The sequence below is a fragment of the Podarcis vaucheri genome (assembly GCF_965113315.1).
Source record: "Podarcis vaucheri genome assembly, chromosome: 2".
Classification (NCBI taxonomy): domain Eukaryota; kingdom Metazoa; phylum Chordata; class Lepidosauria; order Squamata; family Lacertidae; genus Podarcis; species Podarcis vaucheri.
The window spans coordinates 112,456,485-112,472,949 of NC_138760.1; the positions used below are offsets into that span (position 1 = coordinate 112,456,485).

At 48.8% G+C, this 16,465-nt stretch overlaps 1 protein-coding gene across 1 annotated transcript in view; it reads left to right on the forward strand.

Annotated features, from left to right (window-relative positions):
• The window catches only part of LOC309525169 (kyphoscoliosis peptidase-like), a 65,304-nt gene that overhangs the window by 47,411 nt on the left and 1,428 nt on the right, over window positions 1-16,465 (forward strand). Inside the window, exons 6-8 of the mRNA XM_082210643.1 lie at window positions 11,553-11,670; window positions 13,480-13,641; window positions 15,189-15,374. Of these exons, the coding sequence (XP_082066769.1) occupies window positions 11,553-11,670; window positions 13,480-13,641; window positions 15,189-15,374 (466 nt within the window). The remainder of the gene's footprint in view (window positions 1-11,552; window positions 11,671-13,479; window positions 13,642-15,188; window positions 15,375-16,465) is intronic.

The window sequence follows — 16,465 nt, forward strand, 5'->3', positions numbered from 1 at the left end:
CAGTGTACTTCTCTGCTTAATGAGGTCAGGGTGAGCAAGCGAATGGTTGGGGGCTAATAACTTGTAGGTTATTTGCAAAGCAACAGTGGGCCCTGAAGTGTAGGTGGGTTCCCGTGAGGCAAGACACAGTGATAACAGCAAGAACCTTTACTGAACTAACAGAACTAACAGAAGAGTGACTAGTGGGGTGCCACAGGGTTCTGTCTTGGGCCCGGTCTTATTCAACATCTTTATCAACGACTTGGATGATGGACTCAAGGGCATCCTGATCAAATTTGCAGATGACACCAAACTGGGAGGGGTGGCTAACACCCCAGAGGACAGGATCACACTTCAAAACGACCTTGACAGATTAGAGAACTGGGCAAAACAAACAAGATGAACTTTAACAGGGAGAAATGTAAAGTATTGCACTTGGGCAAAAAAAATGAGAGGCACAAATACAAGATGGGTGACACCTGGCTTGAGAGCAGTACATGTGAAAAGGATCTAGGCGTCTTGGTTGACCACAAACTTGACATGAGCCAACAGTGTGACGCGGCAGCTAAAAAAGCCAATGCAATTCTGGGCTGCATCAATAGGAGTATAGCATCTAGATCAAGGGAAGTAATAGTGCCACTGTATTCTGCTCTGGTCAGACCTCACCTGGAGTACTGTGTCCAGTTCTGGGCACCACAATTCAAGAAGGACACTGACAAACTGGAACGTGTCCAGAGGAGGGCAACCAAAATGGTCAAAGGCCTGGAAACGATGCCTTATGAGGAACGGCTAAGGGAGCTGGGCATGTTTAGCCTGGAGAAGAGGAGGTTAAGGGGTGATATGATAGCCATGTTCAAATATATAAAAGGATGTCATATGGAGGAGGGAGAAAGGTTGTTTTCTGCTGCTCCAGAGAAGCGGACATGGAGCAATGGATCCAAACTACAAGAAAGAAGATTCCACCTAAACATTAGGAAGAACTTCCTGACAGTAAGAGCTGTTCGACAGTGGAATTTGCTGTCAAGGAGTGTGGTGGAGCAGTGGCGTAGCGTGGGTTGTCAGCACCCGGGGCAAGGCAAGTAATTTGCACCCCCTAGCCTGTGGATTTGCACCCCCTAACCCATGGATTTGCGCCCCCTAACCCTAACCCCCAGATGTTGCGCCCGGTGTGGCCGGCCCCCCCTGCACCCCCCACGCTACGCCACTGTGGTGGAGTCTCCTTCTTTGGAGGTCTTTAAGCAGAGGCTTGACAACCATATGTCAGGAGTGCTCTGATGGTGTTTCCTGCTTGGCAGGGGGTTGGACTCAATGGCCCTTGGGGTCTCTTCCAACTCTATGATTCTATATTCTATGATTCTATCCCTGAGCTCTGGCCTTGCTAGCTAGGGGTGATGGAAGTTGTGGCCAGGGTGAGAACTTATCAGAGAATACATAACAGATTTGTAACCACAAAACTCAACAACTGTCCCACTTGCTGGGATTGAGCTGAGGGATCCCCTTGTACCCTTGGAGATCTTTCGAAAAGCAAAGACACGTAGGATTTTGCCTTGATAAGAAAAGAAACAAGAATCAATGATGGGGGGAAAATTTGTTCTGGGGCTCAGCCCCTGTACTTCCTCCTACTGCTAGCACTCAGTCATGTGCTAAGTACAAAGGACATGCCCCTTTTGGACTTCCAAAGGATGGAAAAACCCTGCATTCAAAGGGGTAAAGACACAGGACAACAATGGGATGGGGAGGATTTCGTGCGGACGCCAATATATTACAGTGGTACCTCGGGTTACATACGCTTCAGGTTACATACGCTTCAGGTTACAGACTCCGCTAACCCAGAAATAGTACCTCGGGTTAAGAACTTTGCTTCAGGATGAGAACAGAAATCGTGCTCCGGTGGCGCAGCAGCAGCAGGAGGCCCCATTAGCTAAAGTGGTGCTTCAGGTTAAGAACAGTTTCAGGTTAAGTACAGACCTCCGGAACGAATTAAGTACTTAACCTGAGGTACCACTGTACAGTCAAACCTCAGCTCCCCAACGCTTCTCTTTTGGAAAGTTTTGGCTCCTGGACGTCGAAAACCCCGCACATTTCAAAACTATTGTGAGGCAAAGTAAGAGTCCATCAGTTCCTGAGGTGAAATTTTGGGGTGGGGAATGTCTGAGCACATCTTGCCCCCTCCCCAAGTCTTCCCTCATTTGATCCATGAGGCCATTCTCACATGCAGGTAAGGGGTGAGGCGTGACTGATAGGACATGGCTTTCCAAAGCTGCTTTGCACAGCCCTCAGAGCATGGGGCTAGTTGTCAGGATCCTCTGAAGAAATGCAGAAACCAGGGACCCATTGCTAAGCAGGATGCCACCCCCTGCGTATCAACGCAGAACATCCCGTTCAGTTGGGCTGAGCCATGGCACTCCTGGCAGAGAGTTCTTTGGCGAGCCGAAACTCAGTACTAAGTAGAATTGCCCATCCCTTCAGGAGAGGGGGCGATCTTTCTGAGCACTAAAAAAGGAGGGAGAAGTTTCTTCCCTTCCCTGTGAAGTCCAAGTTTGCTGAGTTCTTAAAGAGAGAGTTGGGGGCTCCCAAAGGCTTCCCCTCTTCCTGTTAAGCCTGATCTCACTGCAGTCCTATATAAACGGGGGGAGACTCTCCAAGACCATAGCTGTCAACTTTTCCCTTTTCGTGCGAGGAATCCTATTCGGAATAAGGGAATTTCCCTTAAAAAGGGGGGAAAGTTGACAGCTATGTCCAAGACTGTAGTGATATTAGGCTTTATAGTCCTCTTTCCCTCCTCATTTTTAAGCCTGATGTCTCTTTGTTGGTAGTGAAAGGGATTTTGACAAGGGCAGCCCTGTCAAATGAGCAAACCAGTGATATTTTAGGGAGCAGGCCAGCAGGCAGGGCCCATTACTTACATCATAGGAGCCTACACAGCGCAAAGCACTGTTGCTGTATGTACGTTTTATTTTATTTGTTTTTTTATCTTATATTTTGGAAATGTACATCGAAGTTTTTTCCCCTTTAATTTTTTTTTGGGGGGGGCAAGAGAGTGGGGCCCTAAGCTAAAGCTTGTTTAAGGTAAAGGTAAAGGGACGCCTGACCATTAGGTCCAGTCGTGACCGACTCTGGGGTTGCGGTACTCATCTCGCTTTATTGGCTGAGGGAGCCGGCGCACAGCTTCCGGGTCATGTGGCCAGCCTGACTAAGCCACTTCTGGCAAACCAGAGCAGCACACGGGAACGCCATTTACCTTCCCGCCGGAGCAGTACCTATTTATCTACTTGCACTTGACGTGCTTATGAACTGCTAGGTTGGCAGGAGCAGGGACTGAGCAACGGGAGCTCACCCCATCGCGGGGATTCGAACCACCGACCTTCTGATCGGCAAGTCCTAGGCCCTGTGGTTTAACCCACAGTGCCACCCGTGCCACCCACATTTAGTTTACACCTAAATCCAGCACTGCTCCCGCCCCATATAACACTAGATTCAAGGAAGACAGAAGATAGTACTTTTTCATGGAGCACATTGTTAAACTATGGAACGTGTTCCCACAAGAGGCAGTGGAGACCTCGAAACTTTGATGGCTTTAAAAGAGCATTAGACAGGTCCTTAGAGGAGAGGGCTATCGATGGCTACTAGCAGCTGGAGGCAGAAATTCTCCTGAATACCAGTTGCTGGAAACCACAGGAGGGGAGAGGGAATGAGCAATGGGGGCACCTTCTGTATCTGCGCTTCCCCACGCAGGGAACTTTGACGCACTCCAGCGCTGGTTTGCTAAAACATGTTATGCTCTCCCTTTTGTTTTGACTTCATGGATGTTCTTCCAGCTCTTCTTATCCTAACGCCAAGGTCTCCAAGCAAGGCTTTGATAAACCCAGATCAAGCCGCGCTCTTCCCTCACCCCTCCAGCTGGGCATTTCATTCCTGGCTCAAAGCAGGAGAGCCTCGAGAGAATTAGTCTCTACAGCAGCAGAACTTTTTCTCCAAAGCAGAAAAATAATAATCTCCTGGACGTCTCCGCTGAGCACCTGCGCCAAAAAAAAAAAGGTAACCAAAGTATCTTAATTTGATTGCGTTTCTTAGAAAGAGGTTTATAGGAACTTTCACATTAGTAACTGGTGAAGTTTTGCAGGCTAGAATTCTAGGAGAGTTTGCAGTCAAGATCTCATTCCATGAACTTTGCAGGTCAGAGTAACAATTTTGCACACTCCTCTGTTTCATGAGGTCAGTGTGAGGCTGCAAGTGTAAATGTTGTGGGCTAGTAACTTGCGGGCTTATTTGCTAAGTTACAGTAAATTGCTAAGTTTGCTAAGTTACAGTGGCTTTAAAGACAATATGCAAGAATTCTCCTGGTTGCTCAACTGAGCTGTGAGGTGCTTTTGTACCCCCCGAGGTCTCTCCAAAAGAAAAGACATGTGTGATTGTGTTGCTCTTTTATAAGAAAAAGAAAGAAAGAAAAAATTAAAAGAAAAGAAAAGAAAGAATATTTTGTTGATTATTGTCCCAAGTACGATGTGGGAATTTTGTTCTTGTGCCCTCTTTGCTCCTTGCGTTGGCAACTCAGCCCTGTGCCAAGCACAAAGAAGCTTTTCCATTATGTCCATTTTGGACTTCCCACAGTTTGAAAAACCCAATATTTAAAGGGCGGAGATCCAGGACAACATTGGGATGGGGAGGATTTCGTGTGGATGCCACTTTAGGCTGCCATCAGGGAAAGCAGAGAAAGCTATTTTAGGCTGCAACCCTAACCCCACTTGCCTGGGAGTAAGCCAAACCGAATTCAGTGGGACTTATTTCTAAATAGACATGGTTAGGACTGCACCCTTAGAAGGCAGTCTCAACCTACATAGTGGGGGGTTGTTCTCCATAGTAAAACTGTTGTGATTCCATTTAGTGGAGCTGGATTTAGAGTGGTGCCAGTAGTTCCCCTGCATATGTATATATATGGACGCAGGTGGTGCTGTGGTCTAAACCACTGAGCCTCTTGGGCTTGCCGATTGGAAGGTCGGCGGTTCGAATCCCCGCGACAGAGTGAGCTCCCGTTGCTCTGTCCCAGCTCCTGCCAGCCTAGCAGTTCAAAAGCACACTAGTGCAAGTAGATAAACAGGTATCGCTGCGGTGGGGAGGTAAACGGTGTTTCCGTGCGCTCTGGCTTCCATCACAGTGTTCCATTGCGCCAGAAGCGGTTTAGCCATGCTGGCCACATGACCCGGAAAGCTGTCTTCGGACAAACGCCAGCTCCCTCGGCCTGAAATTGAGATGAGCACCGCAACCCCAGAGTCGCCTTTGACTGGACTTAACCGTCCAGGGCCCTTTACCTTTAACTTTACAGTGGTACCTCGGGTTACATATGCTTCAGGTTACAGACGCTTCAGGTTACAGACTCCGCTAACCCAGAAATAGTACCTTGGGTTAAGAACTTTGCTTCAGGATGAGAACAGAAATCGTGCTCCGGCGGTGCGGCAGCAGCAGGAGGCCCCATTAGCTAAAGTGGTGCTTCAGGTTAAGAACAGTTTCAGGTTAAGAACGGACCTCCAGAACGAATTAAGTACTTAACCTGAGGTACCACTGTATATATAAGTTGGTTGCTGATGGTTTAGTCATTGAATCACTTAGTAATTCTTTGAAGGAGACAAGATGCCAAACCACAATTTCCATGATTCACCAAGAAAGGATGGGGAACTTGAGGCCCCCCAGGAGTTGCAGGCCTGCATCTCCCATCAACCGACACCATTGGCTCCGTTTAAAGGTAAAGGTAAAGGGACCCCTGACCATTAGGTCCAGTCGTGACTGACTCTGGGGTTGCGGCACTCATCTTGCTTTGTGGGCCGAGGGAGCCGGCGTATAGCTTCTGGGTCATGTGGCCAGCAGGACTAAGCCGCTTCTGGCGAACCAGAGCAGCACATGGAAACGCCATTTACCTTCCCGCTGGAGCGGTACCTATTTATCTACTTGCACTTTGATGTGCTACCGAACTGCTAGGTTGGCAGGAGCAGGGACTGAACAACGGGAGTTCACCCCATCGCAGGGATTTGAACCGCCAACCTTCTGATCGGCAAGTCCTAGGCTCTGTGGTTTAACCCACAGCGCCACCCATGTCCCTCATATTGGCTCCATTACCTGGGGCTGAATGCGAGTTGTGGATCCGGCTGCCTCTGAGAAGCCACAGGTTCTGTTGTTGCATTTTAGGGCAGCTATGAAAGTCAGGGCAACAAATTGGGGATTGGCTCTCTGGGGCTCTGCAGAGCTGTTTCCCACCAGTCCCAGCCAGCATGGAAGACGATCAGGGACAATGGGAGTTGCAATATATGCGTTAATGCACATCTCATCTCATCCCAACACAAACATTTTGTAGGCTTTCAAGATGGGAGGAGTACAAGCATCAATGCTGCCTCGGGAAGAAGATCTGTATGGTAAAGAGAAGTTCTTTCTTATGCTTATGTGTGGCTATTGCTCCGGATCCTCTGTGTCAGCTGCAGGGAATCTTTGGCCCTCCAGATGTTGTTGGATGACAGCACCTGTTAGTCCCAGCAAGCGTGGCCAGGGATGATGGGAGTTGTAGTTCCCCAGCATCTGGAGGGCCAAAGGTCCCCTACACTGCTGTATATATTAATAGTACTTCTCTTAGTACTTAGCAGTGCTGCGTATCTTGTTGTTGTTGTTTAGTCGTTTAGTTGTGTCCGACTCTTCGTCACCCCCTGGGCCAGAGCATGCCAGACACTCCTGTCTTCCACTGCCTCCTGCAGTTTGGTCAAACTCATGCTGGGAGCTTCGAGAACACTGTCCAACCATCTCATCCTCTGTCATCCACTTCTCCTTGTGCCCGCCATCTTTCCCAACATCAGGGTCTTTTCCAGGGAGTCTTCTCTTCTCATGAGGTGGCCAAAGTATTGGAGCCTCAGCTTCAGGATCTATCCTTCCAGTGAGCACTCAGGGCTGATTTCCTTCAGAATGGATCGGTTTGATCTTCTTGCAGTCCATGGGACTCTAAAGAGTCTCCTCCAGCACCATAATTCAAAAGCACCAATTCTTCGGCGATCAGCCTTCTTTATGGTCCAGCTCTCACTTCCATACATCACTACTGGGCTGCGTATCTTAGGAAATCATTTTATGAGCCCGTCACTCAACCACCCAGTGGCTTTAGCTAGCCGTTCGGGGACCCAAGCCACCACGTCACTCCCAGGAGAGATGCGTGGCTCGGGCGCACTGCAGGCCCCACAGGAAGTGCTGCCCCCTGTGGTGTGGTGCCCAGTGCCCCCCCCAGCTACATCTCTGCACCCACCTCTTGAGATATCCTGGGAACAAGGCTTGAATGGTAAAAATTAACTGCGCTCAGTGTTCTTTTTCTAGAAAATGAGGTGCCAGAACTCACCACGAACGCTTCCCTTGTTCCTTTACAACGGCACCTACCCTGAGAGGTGGTGGAACTCAGTTCCAGTGAGTTCTGGCTGGGGAAATAGCTGCACTATATCCTTTTCCTCTTAGGCTGGAGCTACCGTTAGGCCAAGTGAGGTGTCTCAGATGCTCCAGAGAGGCAGGCAGCAGCGAGGTGTCAGAGAACAGATCAGTGCATGCTATGCAGTCTGCCCTTCGCCCTCAAAGTAAGCCTGTTCTACTCAGGTGTGCTGGAGAAAATCTGTCCCATCACCTGTGTTTGGGTTTCTGTAAGTGGATCGGGGCTTCAGTATGTGGCATGTGGGTGGCTGGGTACATTTTCTCCCTCACCTCAAGCAGCCCTGTTTGTGTTATTGTTATGCTACTATTATAGTTCCTGAAATGAGCTTGCAGTTGACGTTCTGTTGCATGCATATTGCAGATGGATGCAGTGAAATTTGCAGCCGGGGTTAAGGGATGCCGGGCATTCTGATCAAAGCCAGATGTTTGGTGCAAGGAGGGCTTCTCTAAGGAGGTACCAGCTGTTCCAGTGGGAAGTGCAAACCATGCCGTACACCTTGTGTACTCTACTCAAAATGGTCTTGCAAGATCAGATCAAAATCCTACCTTTTAAGTAGAGCAACGTTGGTCACAGCTGAAGCGCCTCTACTCCCTGCTGCTGTGTTTCACTTGGGGAGAAGCAGAAAAGGCTCCCTATCTCTATTCCCTGTTGGTTCCCTGTATTCCAACCCTTTAAATCACATCCTTTGCTCCCCCCTCCCTTTCCCCACTGTTTCTAGAATGACTTTTCCATTTTTGTTCCTAGATTATCCATGGGATAAATCCAATGAGAAATCAATACAAATAGACTTGGCAAAGTTTAAGGAACTGGATGCCTATGCACAGAAGGTATGCTGTCTCTTATTGCGATATAGGCAGCAAGGAATTTGGTAGGATGCTGAGGTTTTTATGTGCTTTTTGGAATTTGAGAGTGCTTTCAAGTGTCCTCTCCTGATAGGAGGCAGTTACTTCTGTTCAGATGGAAGGTCCGAACTGGGAACATCATGAGTCACAAGACCCTGCGCCTGTTTTTCAGAAAACTTACACAGTGGAGCACCTATTCACATGGGCTGCACACACCATGCATTTAAAGAACACCAACTCCCCCAAAGAACTATGGGAGCTGTAGTTTTCCACTCACAGAGCTACAAATCCTAGAACCCTTAACAACCTACAGCATTCTCTCTCTCTGTGTGTGAATTAAATGCATGTATATACATCCATATTTAGTTATTTTGCAACATTGCTTTGCTTACAGCTTTGATTTAAAAATTCAGGAGATAGCTCCAAAGTAGATTCGGAAGAGAGCTAGTAATCATAGGCAATATGAAAGGGTTTGAACAACTCCTCTCTCACAAATCACTTTCGATCGTATTTATACTACCGACTGAAATTGATTTGGTAGCAATTTCCTCTCCTCGGGGAATTCCGAGTACCATATTTCTGTGAACAGTCATTAACAGAAAATTTTCAGTGCCCTTGCCAAACCACAACCCCCAGGAATCTCTGGGGGGCCTCGCAAGAATTAAATTGGCATAAAATTAATATACTGATGCAGTAATCAACCCCGGATTTTCCCCAGTGCTGTCAAGGGACAACAGTAGGGCCAGCTCAGGATCCAGGGTTGCCTTGGTCCCTCCCTGCCCCCAGAATGCCCCCCATAGCTGTCAACATTTCCCTTTTCTTGCAAGGAATCCTATTCAGAATAATGGAATTTCCCTTAAACAGCTATGCCCCCCTGCCAGTTGTACTTCCACCTACCCAAAGGTGCAATGGGCAGTGGCGAAGCTGCATGCTCTGGCACCAGGGATGGAGAGCAGGCGGGGGCATGGCTGGCGCCCCCCCTGGGGGCATGCCGTGTGCCCTGAGAACATGGCACATCACCTGCAGGGGCGTGGCATGTATCCTGGGGACATGGTGCCTGGCACGGTGGGGGTGTGTGCGTGGCGTATGTCGGGGACAGCCGCAATGGTAACCCTGTCCCCGATGGTGCTAGGGGCAGTGCGTCCCCCCCCCGTTCCTCTGCCAGTGGCAATGGGGAAACTCTGCACTTGTGGGGAGACAGTGGCAAAGAGTATTTGGGTTTTAGCTGAAGATTGTAGAAATAACATGCCTGTGAACCCCGGAAAAAGCAAAGGTTAATCATGCTTCTCCCTTCAGAACAACTCCCCCCCCTCTCCCCGGGTACATTTTTGCCAAGTATAATAAATTCTTTGATTGATCAATCAAGTAAAACACATACACTTAATTGACTAACTGTGCAACCCTGAGTGGTTTTACACAGCCCCAGTGAATTCAGCAAGAGACACTCTTGTAAGTGCACGCAGGATTGCACCCTAAAATTTCTCTAAACAAGTAAAGGGTAAAGGACCCCTGACCAGTTGTGACCAACTCTGGGGTTGTGGCGCTCATCTTGCTTTATTGGCCGAGGGAGCCGGTGTACAGCTTCCGGGTCATGTGGCCAACATGACTAAGCCGCTTCTGGCGAACTAGAGCAGCACACGGTAACGTCATTTACCTTCCCGCCGGAGCGGTACCTATTTATCTACTTGCACTTTGACGTGCTTTCGAACTGCTAGGTGGGCAGGAGCAGGGACCAAGCAATGGGAGTTCACCCCGTCGTGGGGATTCGAACCACTGACCTTCCGATCGGCAAGTCCTAGGCTCTGTGGTTTAATCCACAGTGCTACCCACGTCCCTTTAAACAAGTAGACTTAGGTAGAAGAAAGGAACTGGTACCCCCTCCTCCATATTAACTGCTTCCATTTACCTTCTGTGAAACAGGTGGATTTCAGGAATAGCGTGAAAAGCCAGGTGAGAGTCTTGCTCAAAAAAGCCCACAGTGACCTGGAGAAAGTGCGAGCCATTTGGATTTGGATCTGCTATCATATAGGTAGGTGGGACTGCCAACTTCCTGCATACTTGAGTCCCCTTGCCTCTGACAACTTCCGGTATTAAAAGACCAGCCTTTGTCACTGCCCTGCGCCCATGAATCCAGCTCTGTAGCAGAGTTCTTTAGCAGACACCCAGTCCAGTGATTGCCAGCCAAGGAAGATGGAGACATAAGGTCATATCAAACCAAGTTATATTCAGAGTAAACCAGCTGAAATCAATGGATGTAAGTAACTCATGGACATTAAATTCAGTGGGTCTACTCTGAGCATGGCTTATTTGCAGCTGACTCGGGCATTTTCACCATTTCATAGCCAGTCATGTCAGTTCCATTTGCACAAAGGATTCTGGATAGTAACCTGTGTGGATCAGTGATTTGGTGTTTGGCTCTCGCAGAGCTTGTTTGGGATCTCTGTTCAGTCATGAAACTCAGAAGGGATCAGGAGGTGCTCACTGTTAACAGAAATCACTGGGTTAAAGCTCACTGAAAGTCCAGAGGTAGCATTATTATCAATTTACGATGGGGTGGAAGGTTCGCTGGCTATGAAAGACTTGCTCACAAATTTATTGAAAGCTGAACGAATTATGATAGCTAGGAAGTGGAAGGGGCAAGCAGAATATAAAATGGAAAAATGGTATGAAGAGGTGTGGGGTACAGCTGTTAATGATAAATTAACATGTGCCATTAAGGTAAGCCGGGGAATATGCAGGAGAAATGATTTTGAGGAGATATGGAAGGTGTTTGTAGAATTTGTACTGTTAAAACGGAAAGGGGTCAAACCATCGCTAGAGGTGTTGAAATTTTGGGAGACTGGATAGTTACAATGGAATGGTCTTGGTGGTGGGGTGCATTTTTATTCTTATTTATTTATGATTATTACTTTGTCAAAATAAAATAAAGGTCACAGCATGGGGTAGGAGGAGAGGAGGTGCCCATTCAGGCCCCTGTCTCCAGACTCCTAACCCTTGCACCAGTGTGCATTTTAATTTGGCAACAAGACCCTGAATCTATACAAAGCACCACTCTGGCAGATTTACGAGTGCTTCCATACTTTCTCTTTTGAGGTGTGATTCAATCACATACGGGCAAATTCATGTTGTGCAATTAAAAGTTCATTTGGAGCTCTTGCAAGACAAGCCACCCCACTCCCCCCATCAGATTTTGGCAACGAGGAAAGAGATTGAGAAACATGCTGGAAAGTGTTGCCACCCCACAAGCAAATCGGAATGGGTGCTCATTGTCTTTATTTCTACAGAATATGATGTGGAAGGCTGCTATAACCTGGACAAGCTGTGTTTTAAGCCAGCTGATATCCTTCTCTCAGGAAAGGCTATTTGCGGTGGATATGCTCGACTCTTTCAAGCAATGTGCAGGTAACATCTACAGTGGTACCTCGGGTTACATACGCTTCAGGTTACACACTCTGCTAGCCCATAAATAGTGCTTCAGGTTAAGAACTTAGCTTCAGGATAAGAACAGAAATTGGGCTCTGGCAGCACGGCGGCAGCAGGAGGCCCCATTAGCTAAAGTGGTGCTTCAGGTTAAGAACAGTTTCAGGTTAAGAACGGACCTCCGGAACGAATTAAGTACTTAACCCGAGGCACCACTGTATTGGCTCCAGCCATCATGGCAAGTGGTTTTTACTTGGCTGTAGTGATAGGAGATCTAGAGAGCCACAGGTTCTCCACCCCTTGCCCTAGGCAGCTATCTCCACACTTAGGCGTGATCAACTCGCACGTGACAGCCCCCGGAAATAAGTAAATCAATAGATTCTAAGCAAGAAATGGTGGGAGAGAGCTGCAGAGTCCTCATGGCTCACAAGGAGACCCTCCCCAGAACCCAAAGAGGACTTCAGTGGGAGCGAAGGAAGTCCCAAAGAGAACGGAGGCACAGTGGGGCTTTGTTTAGGCTGCTCAGCCTCCCCGCCTAGTAGCTGATACACGTCACAGTGTGGCAGCTGCTTTTCCACAGGTCCTCCACCCAGCTCCAGAGCTTCAACTCTAGTTGAAAAGAGTGTTGTGTGGAGGGAGAGCTAGAGAGCAGGAAAAAATGAGTGTTTTTTAGTGTGTGCTCCCTACTTACGCTGTGGTCTAAACCACTGAGCCTCTTGGGCTTGCCGATCAGGTCGGCGGTTCAAATCCCCGCGATGGGGTGAACTCCCGTTGATCTGTCCCAGCTCCTGCCAACCTAGCAGTTCAAAAGCATGCCAAAAAGTGCAAGTAGATAAATAGGTACAGCTGCAGTGGGAAGGTAAACGGCGTTTCCATGCGCTGCTCTGGTTTTGGTGTTCCATTGTGCCAGAAGCGGCTTAGTCATGCTGGCCACATGACCCGGAAAAACTGTCTGTGGACAAATGCCGGCTCCCTTGGCCTGTAAAGTGAGATGAGCGCCGCAACCCAAGAGTTGTCCGTGACTGGACTAAACTTTCAGGGGACCTTTACCTTTACTTTTACCCTACTTACACAATTTTTGCTTATGCGCATGGGGTTCCGGAACATGACCCACCACGTAAGTGGAGGAATGCCCGCCCTGTGAATGATCCTGAAGCAAACTTGCATATATAGGGTTGCATTGAACTGAGCAGATCCATTGGAAACAGTAGACTTAAAAATTACCGTATTTTTCGCTCTATAAGATGCACCAGACCATAAGACGCACCTAGTATTTGGATGAGGAAAACAAGAAAAAAAAAATATTCTGAATCTCAGAAGCCAGAACAGCAAGAGGGATCGCTGCGCAGTGAAAGCAGCAATCCCTCTTGCTGTTCTGGTTTCTGGGATAGCTGTGCAGCCTGCATTCGCTCCATAAGACGCACACACATTTCCCCTTACTTTTTAGGAGGGAAAAAGTGAGTCTTATAGAGCAAAAAATACGGTACTTGAATTTAATGGGTCTCTTCCCTGTGTGACTTAGTTCCTCATCCACACTTACTTTTGCTCTGCGCTTTATAGGCACAGGTCCTGGCTTTCCAGGTCCGTGTCCAAATGTTGTTGTAGTTGTTTCATCCCAGGAAAACTTGTGTTTTCCTGCCAAATTGGAGCAAATCTGTGGAGAACCTGATTGCTGTTTTCTCTGACCCAGCAAAATGAAGGACGGCCGCTCCAGCCTATCAAGGCAGTGAAAGCAACCGCTTGTCCTCTTGATAGAAACGGTGTTCCTGAATACCTTCCTTCCCCTCTCAGTATTGCAGGGATACAGTGCGAGTATGTGAGAGGCAGCTCCAGCGTAACGGGGAAGAGCAACCATGCCTGGAATGCTGTCCGCATTGATGGAAGGTGGCATCTCTTAGACTGCACCTGGGGAAGTGGCACTGTGGATGCTGCTTTTAGCGAGTTCACTTTCAGGTACGTTGTTAGGCAGTAGAAAGACCAGGCAGAGCGTGGGACACACTGAGGGTATAGCAGAAGAAGAGGAGTTTGGATTTTATATCCTGCTTTATCACTACCCTAAGGAGTCTCTCCGCCGAGGGACACGGGTGGCGCTGTGGGTTAAACCACAGAGCCTAGGACTTGCCGATCATAAGGTCGGCGGTTCGAATCCCTGCGACGGGGTGAGCTCCCGTTGTTCGGTCCCAGCTCCTGCCAACCTAGCAGTTCAAAAGCATGCAAAAAAGTGCAAGTAGATAAATAGGTACCGCTCCGGCGGGAAGGTAAACGGCGTTTCCGTGCGCTGCTCTGGTTCGCCAGAAGCGGTTTAGTCATGCTGGCCACATGACCTGGAAGCTGTACACCGGCTCCCTCGGCCAATAAAGCGAGATGAGCGCCGCAACCCCAGAGTCGGTCACGACTGGACCTAATGGTCAGGGGTCCCTTTACCTTTACTTTAAGGAGTCTCAAAGCAGCTAACATTCTCCTTTCCCTTCCTCCCCCACAACAAACACTCTGTGAGGTGAGTGGGGCTGAGAGACTTCAGAGAAGTGTGACTGGCCCAAGGTCACCCAGCAGCTGCATGTGGAGGAGCGGGGAAGCGAACCCGGTTCCCCAGATTACGAGTCCATTGCTCCTAACCACTACACCACACTGGCTCTCACAGTTAACTTCATTTGCTTTCAGGTGGTTTTGTTTTGCTTCGACCACTTGTCAGAGTTTGCGATTTGATGACCATAAGGCTGATTAATGTAAGCAAGTGCATTAAGAATGAGGCAGCTAGACTGGTGACTGGGAGCGGCCACCAAGACCATATAACACTGGCTCCCAGTAAATTTCCAAGCACAATTCAAAGTGTTGGTGCTGACCTCTAAAGCCCTAAATGGCCTCAGCCCAGTATACCTGAAGGAGTGTCTCCACCCCCATCCTTCAGCCTGAGTTCCAGCTCCAAGGGCCTTCTGGCAGTTCCCTCACTGTGAGAAGTAAGGTTACAGGGAACCACGCAGAGGGCCTTCTCAGTAGTGGTGCCCGTCCTGTGGAACGCCCTCCCACCAGATGTCAAGGAAATACAACAACTATTTGACTTTTAGAAGACCTCTGAAGGCAGCCCTGTTTAGGGAAGTTTTTAATGTTTGAAGTTTTATTCTGTTTTTAATGTTCTGTTGGAAGCCGCGCAGAGTGGCTGTGGAGGCTGGGCCAGATAGGCGGGGTATAAGTAATTTATTATTATTATTATTATTATTATTATTATTATTATTATTAAGCCATGGGCATAGAGTGTCCTGATGGCAGGGATAGATACCATCTATCTATCCTCTTTGAACAGTTCTGGAGTGTTATGCTTATTCTGGGCTCCATGTGTAAAATCTGGGGATTCTGGAGGCTGGATTGTTGCAACACAGCAGCTTCCTCAACCAGGTGCCCACTAGCTGTTCTGGACCACCACTCTGTTTGCCTGTCTGGCCCTGGTGCTGATTTAGGCATTATTCTGAAATACTGCACTATTGCACCTTCTCCTTTTGCAGCTACGATGAGTTTTACTTCCTCACCCACCCCGCTCTGTTTATTGAGAAGCACTTCCCCGAAGACCCCAAGTGGCAGCTTCTGAAACAGACGGTGACACTGGAGGAATTTGAAGATCAGCAGGATCCTGACTTAAATACAGAAGGAGTGACCGTTGCTGTCATAAGAATACCAACCACTGAAAATGGGTAAAGTCAATTAGAAGCATCTGTCTTGTTCCCTTTGATTATCACAGTTACATTCACAATCAGCCTCATGTATTTCAAAGGGGAAATGACACATAGCACAAGCTTTTACTGCAGTGAACCGGAGGCCCATTCAGAGGTCCTGGACTACAACTTATCCAGAATACGGCAACTAGACTGGTGACTGGGAGCGGCTGCCAAGACCACATAACTCTGGTCTTGAAAGACCTAGGTTGGCTCCCAGTATATTTCCAAGCACAATTCAAAGTGTTGGTGCTGATCTTTAAAGCCCTAAACGCAGTGGCGTAGCGTGGGGGGTGCAGGGGGCCCCGGCCGCACCGGGCAAAACATCTGAGGGTTAGGGTTAAAGGTAAAGGTAAAGGTACCCCTGCCCGAGTGGGCCAGTCTTGACAGACTCTGGGGTTTGTGCGCCCATCTCACATCTATAGGCCGGGGGCCAGCGCTGTCCGGAGACACTTCCGGGTCACGTGGCCAGCGTGACAAAGCTGCAACTGGCAAGCCAGCGCAGCACACGGAACGCCGTTTACCTTCCCGCTGGTAAGCGGTACCTATTTATCTACTTGCACCCGGGGGTGCTTTCGAACTGCTAGGTTGGCAGGCGCTGGGACCGAGCAGCGGGAGCGCACCCCGCCGCGGGGATTCGAACCGCCGACCTTTCGATCGGCAAGCCCTAGGCGCTGAGGCTTTTACCCACAGCGCCACGAGGGTTAGGGTTAGGGGGTGCAAATCCACGGGTTAGGGGGCGCAAATTACTTGCCTTGCCACGGGTGCTGACAACCCACGCTACGCCACTGCCTAAACGGCCCCGGTCCAGTATACCTGAAGGAGCATCTCCACCTCCATCGTTCTGCCCGGACACTGAGGTCCCGCACCGAGGGCCTTCTGGCGGTTCCCTCACTGCGAGAAACAGTTACAGGGAACCAGGCAGAGGGCCTTCTGTGGCGCCTGCCCTGTGGAATGCCCTGTCAAGGAAATAAACAACTATCTGACATTTAGAAGACACCTGAAGGCAGCCGTGTTTAGAGAAGTTTTTTAATGACTGATGTTTTAATGTATTTTTAATCTCCTGTTGA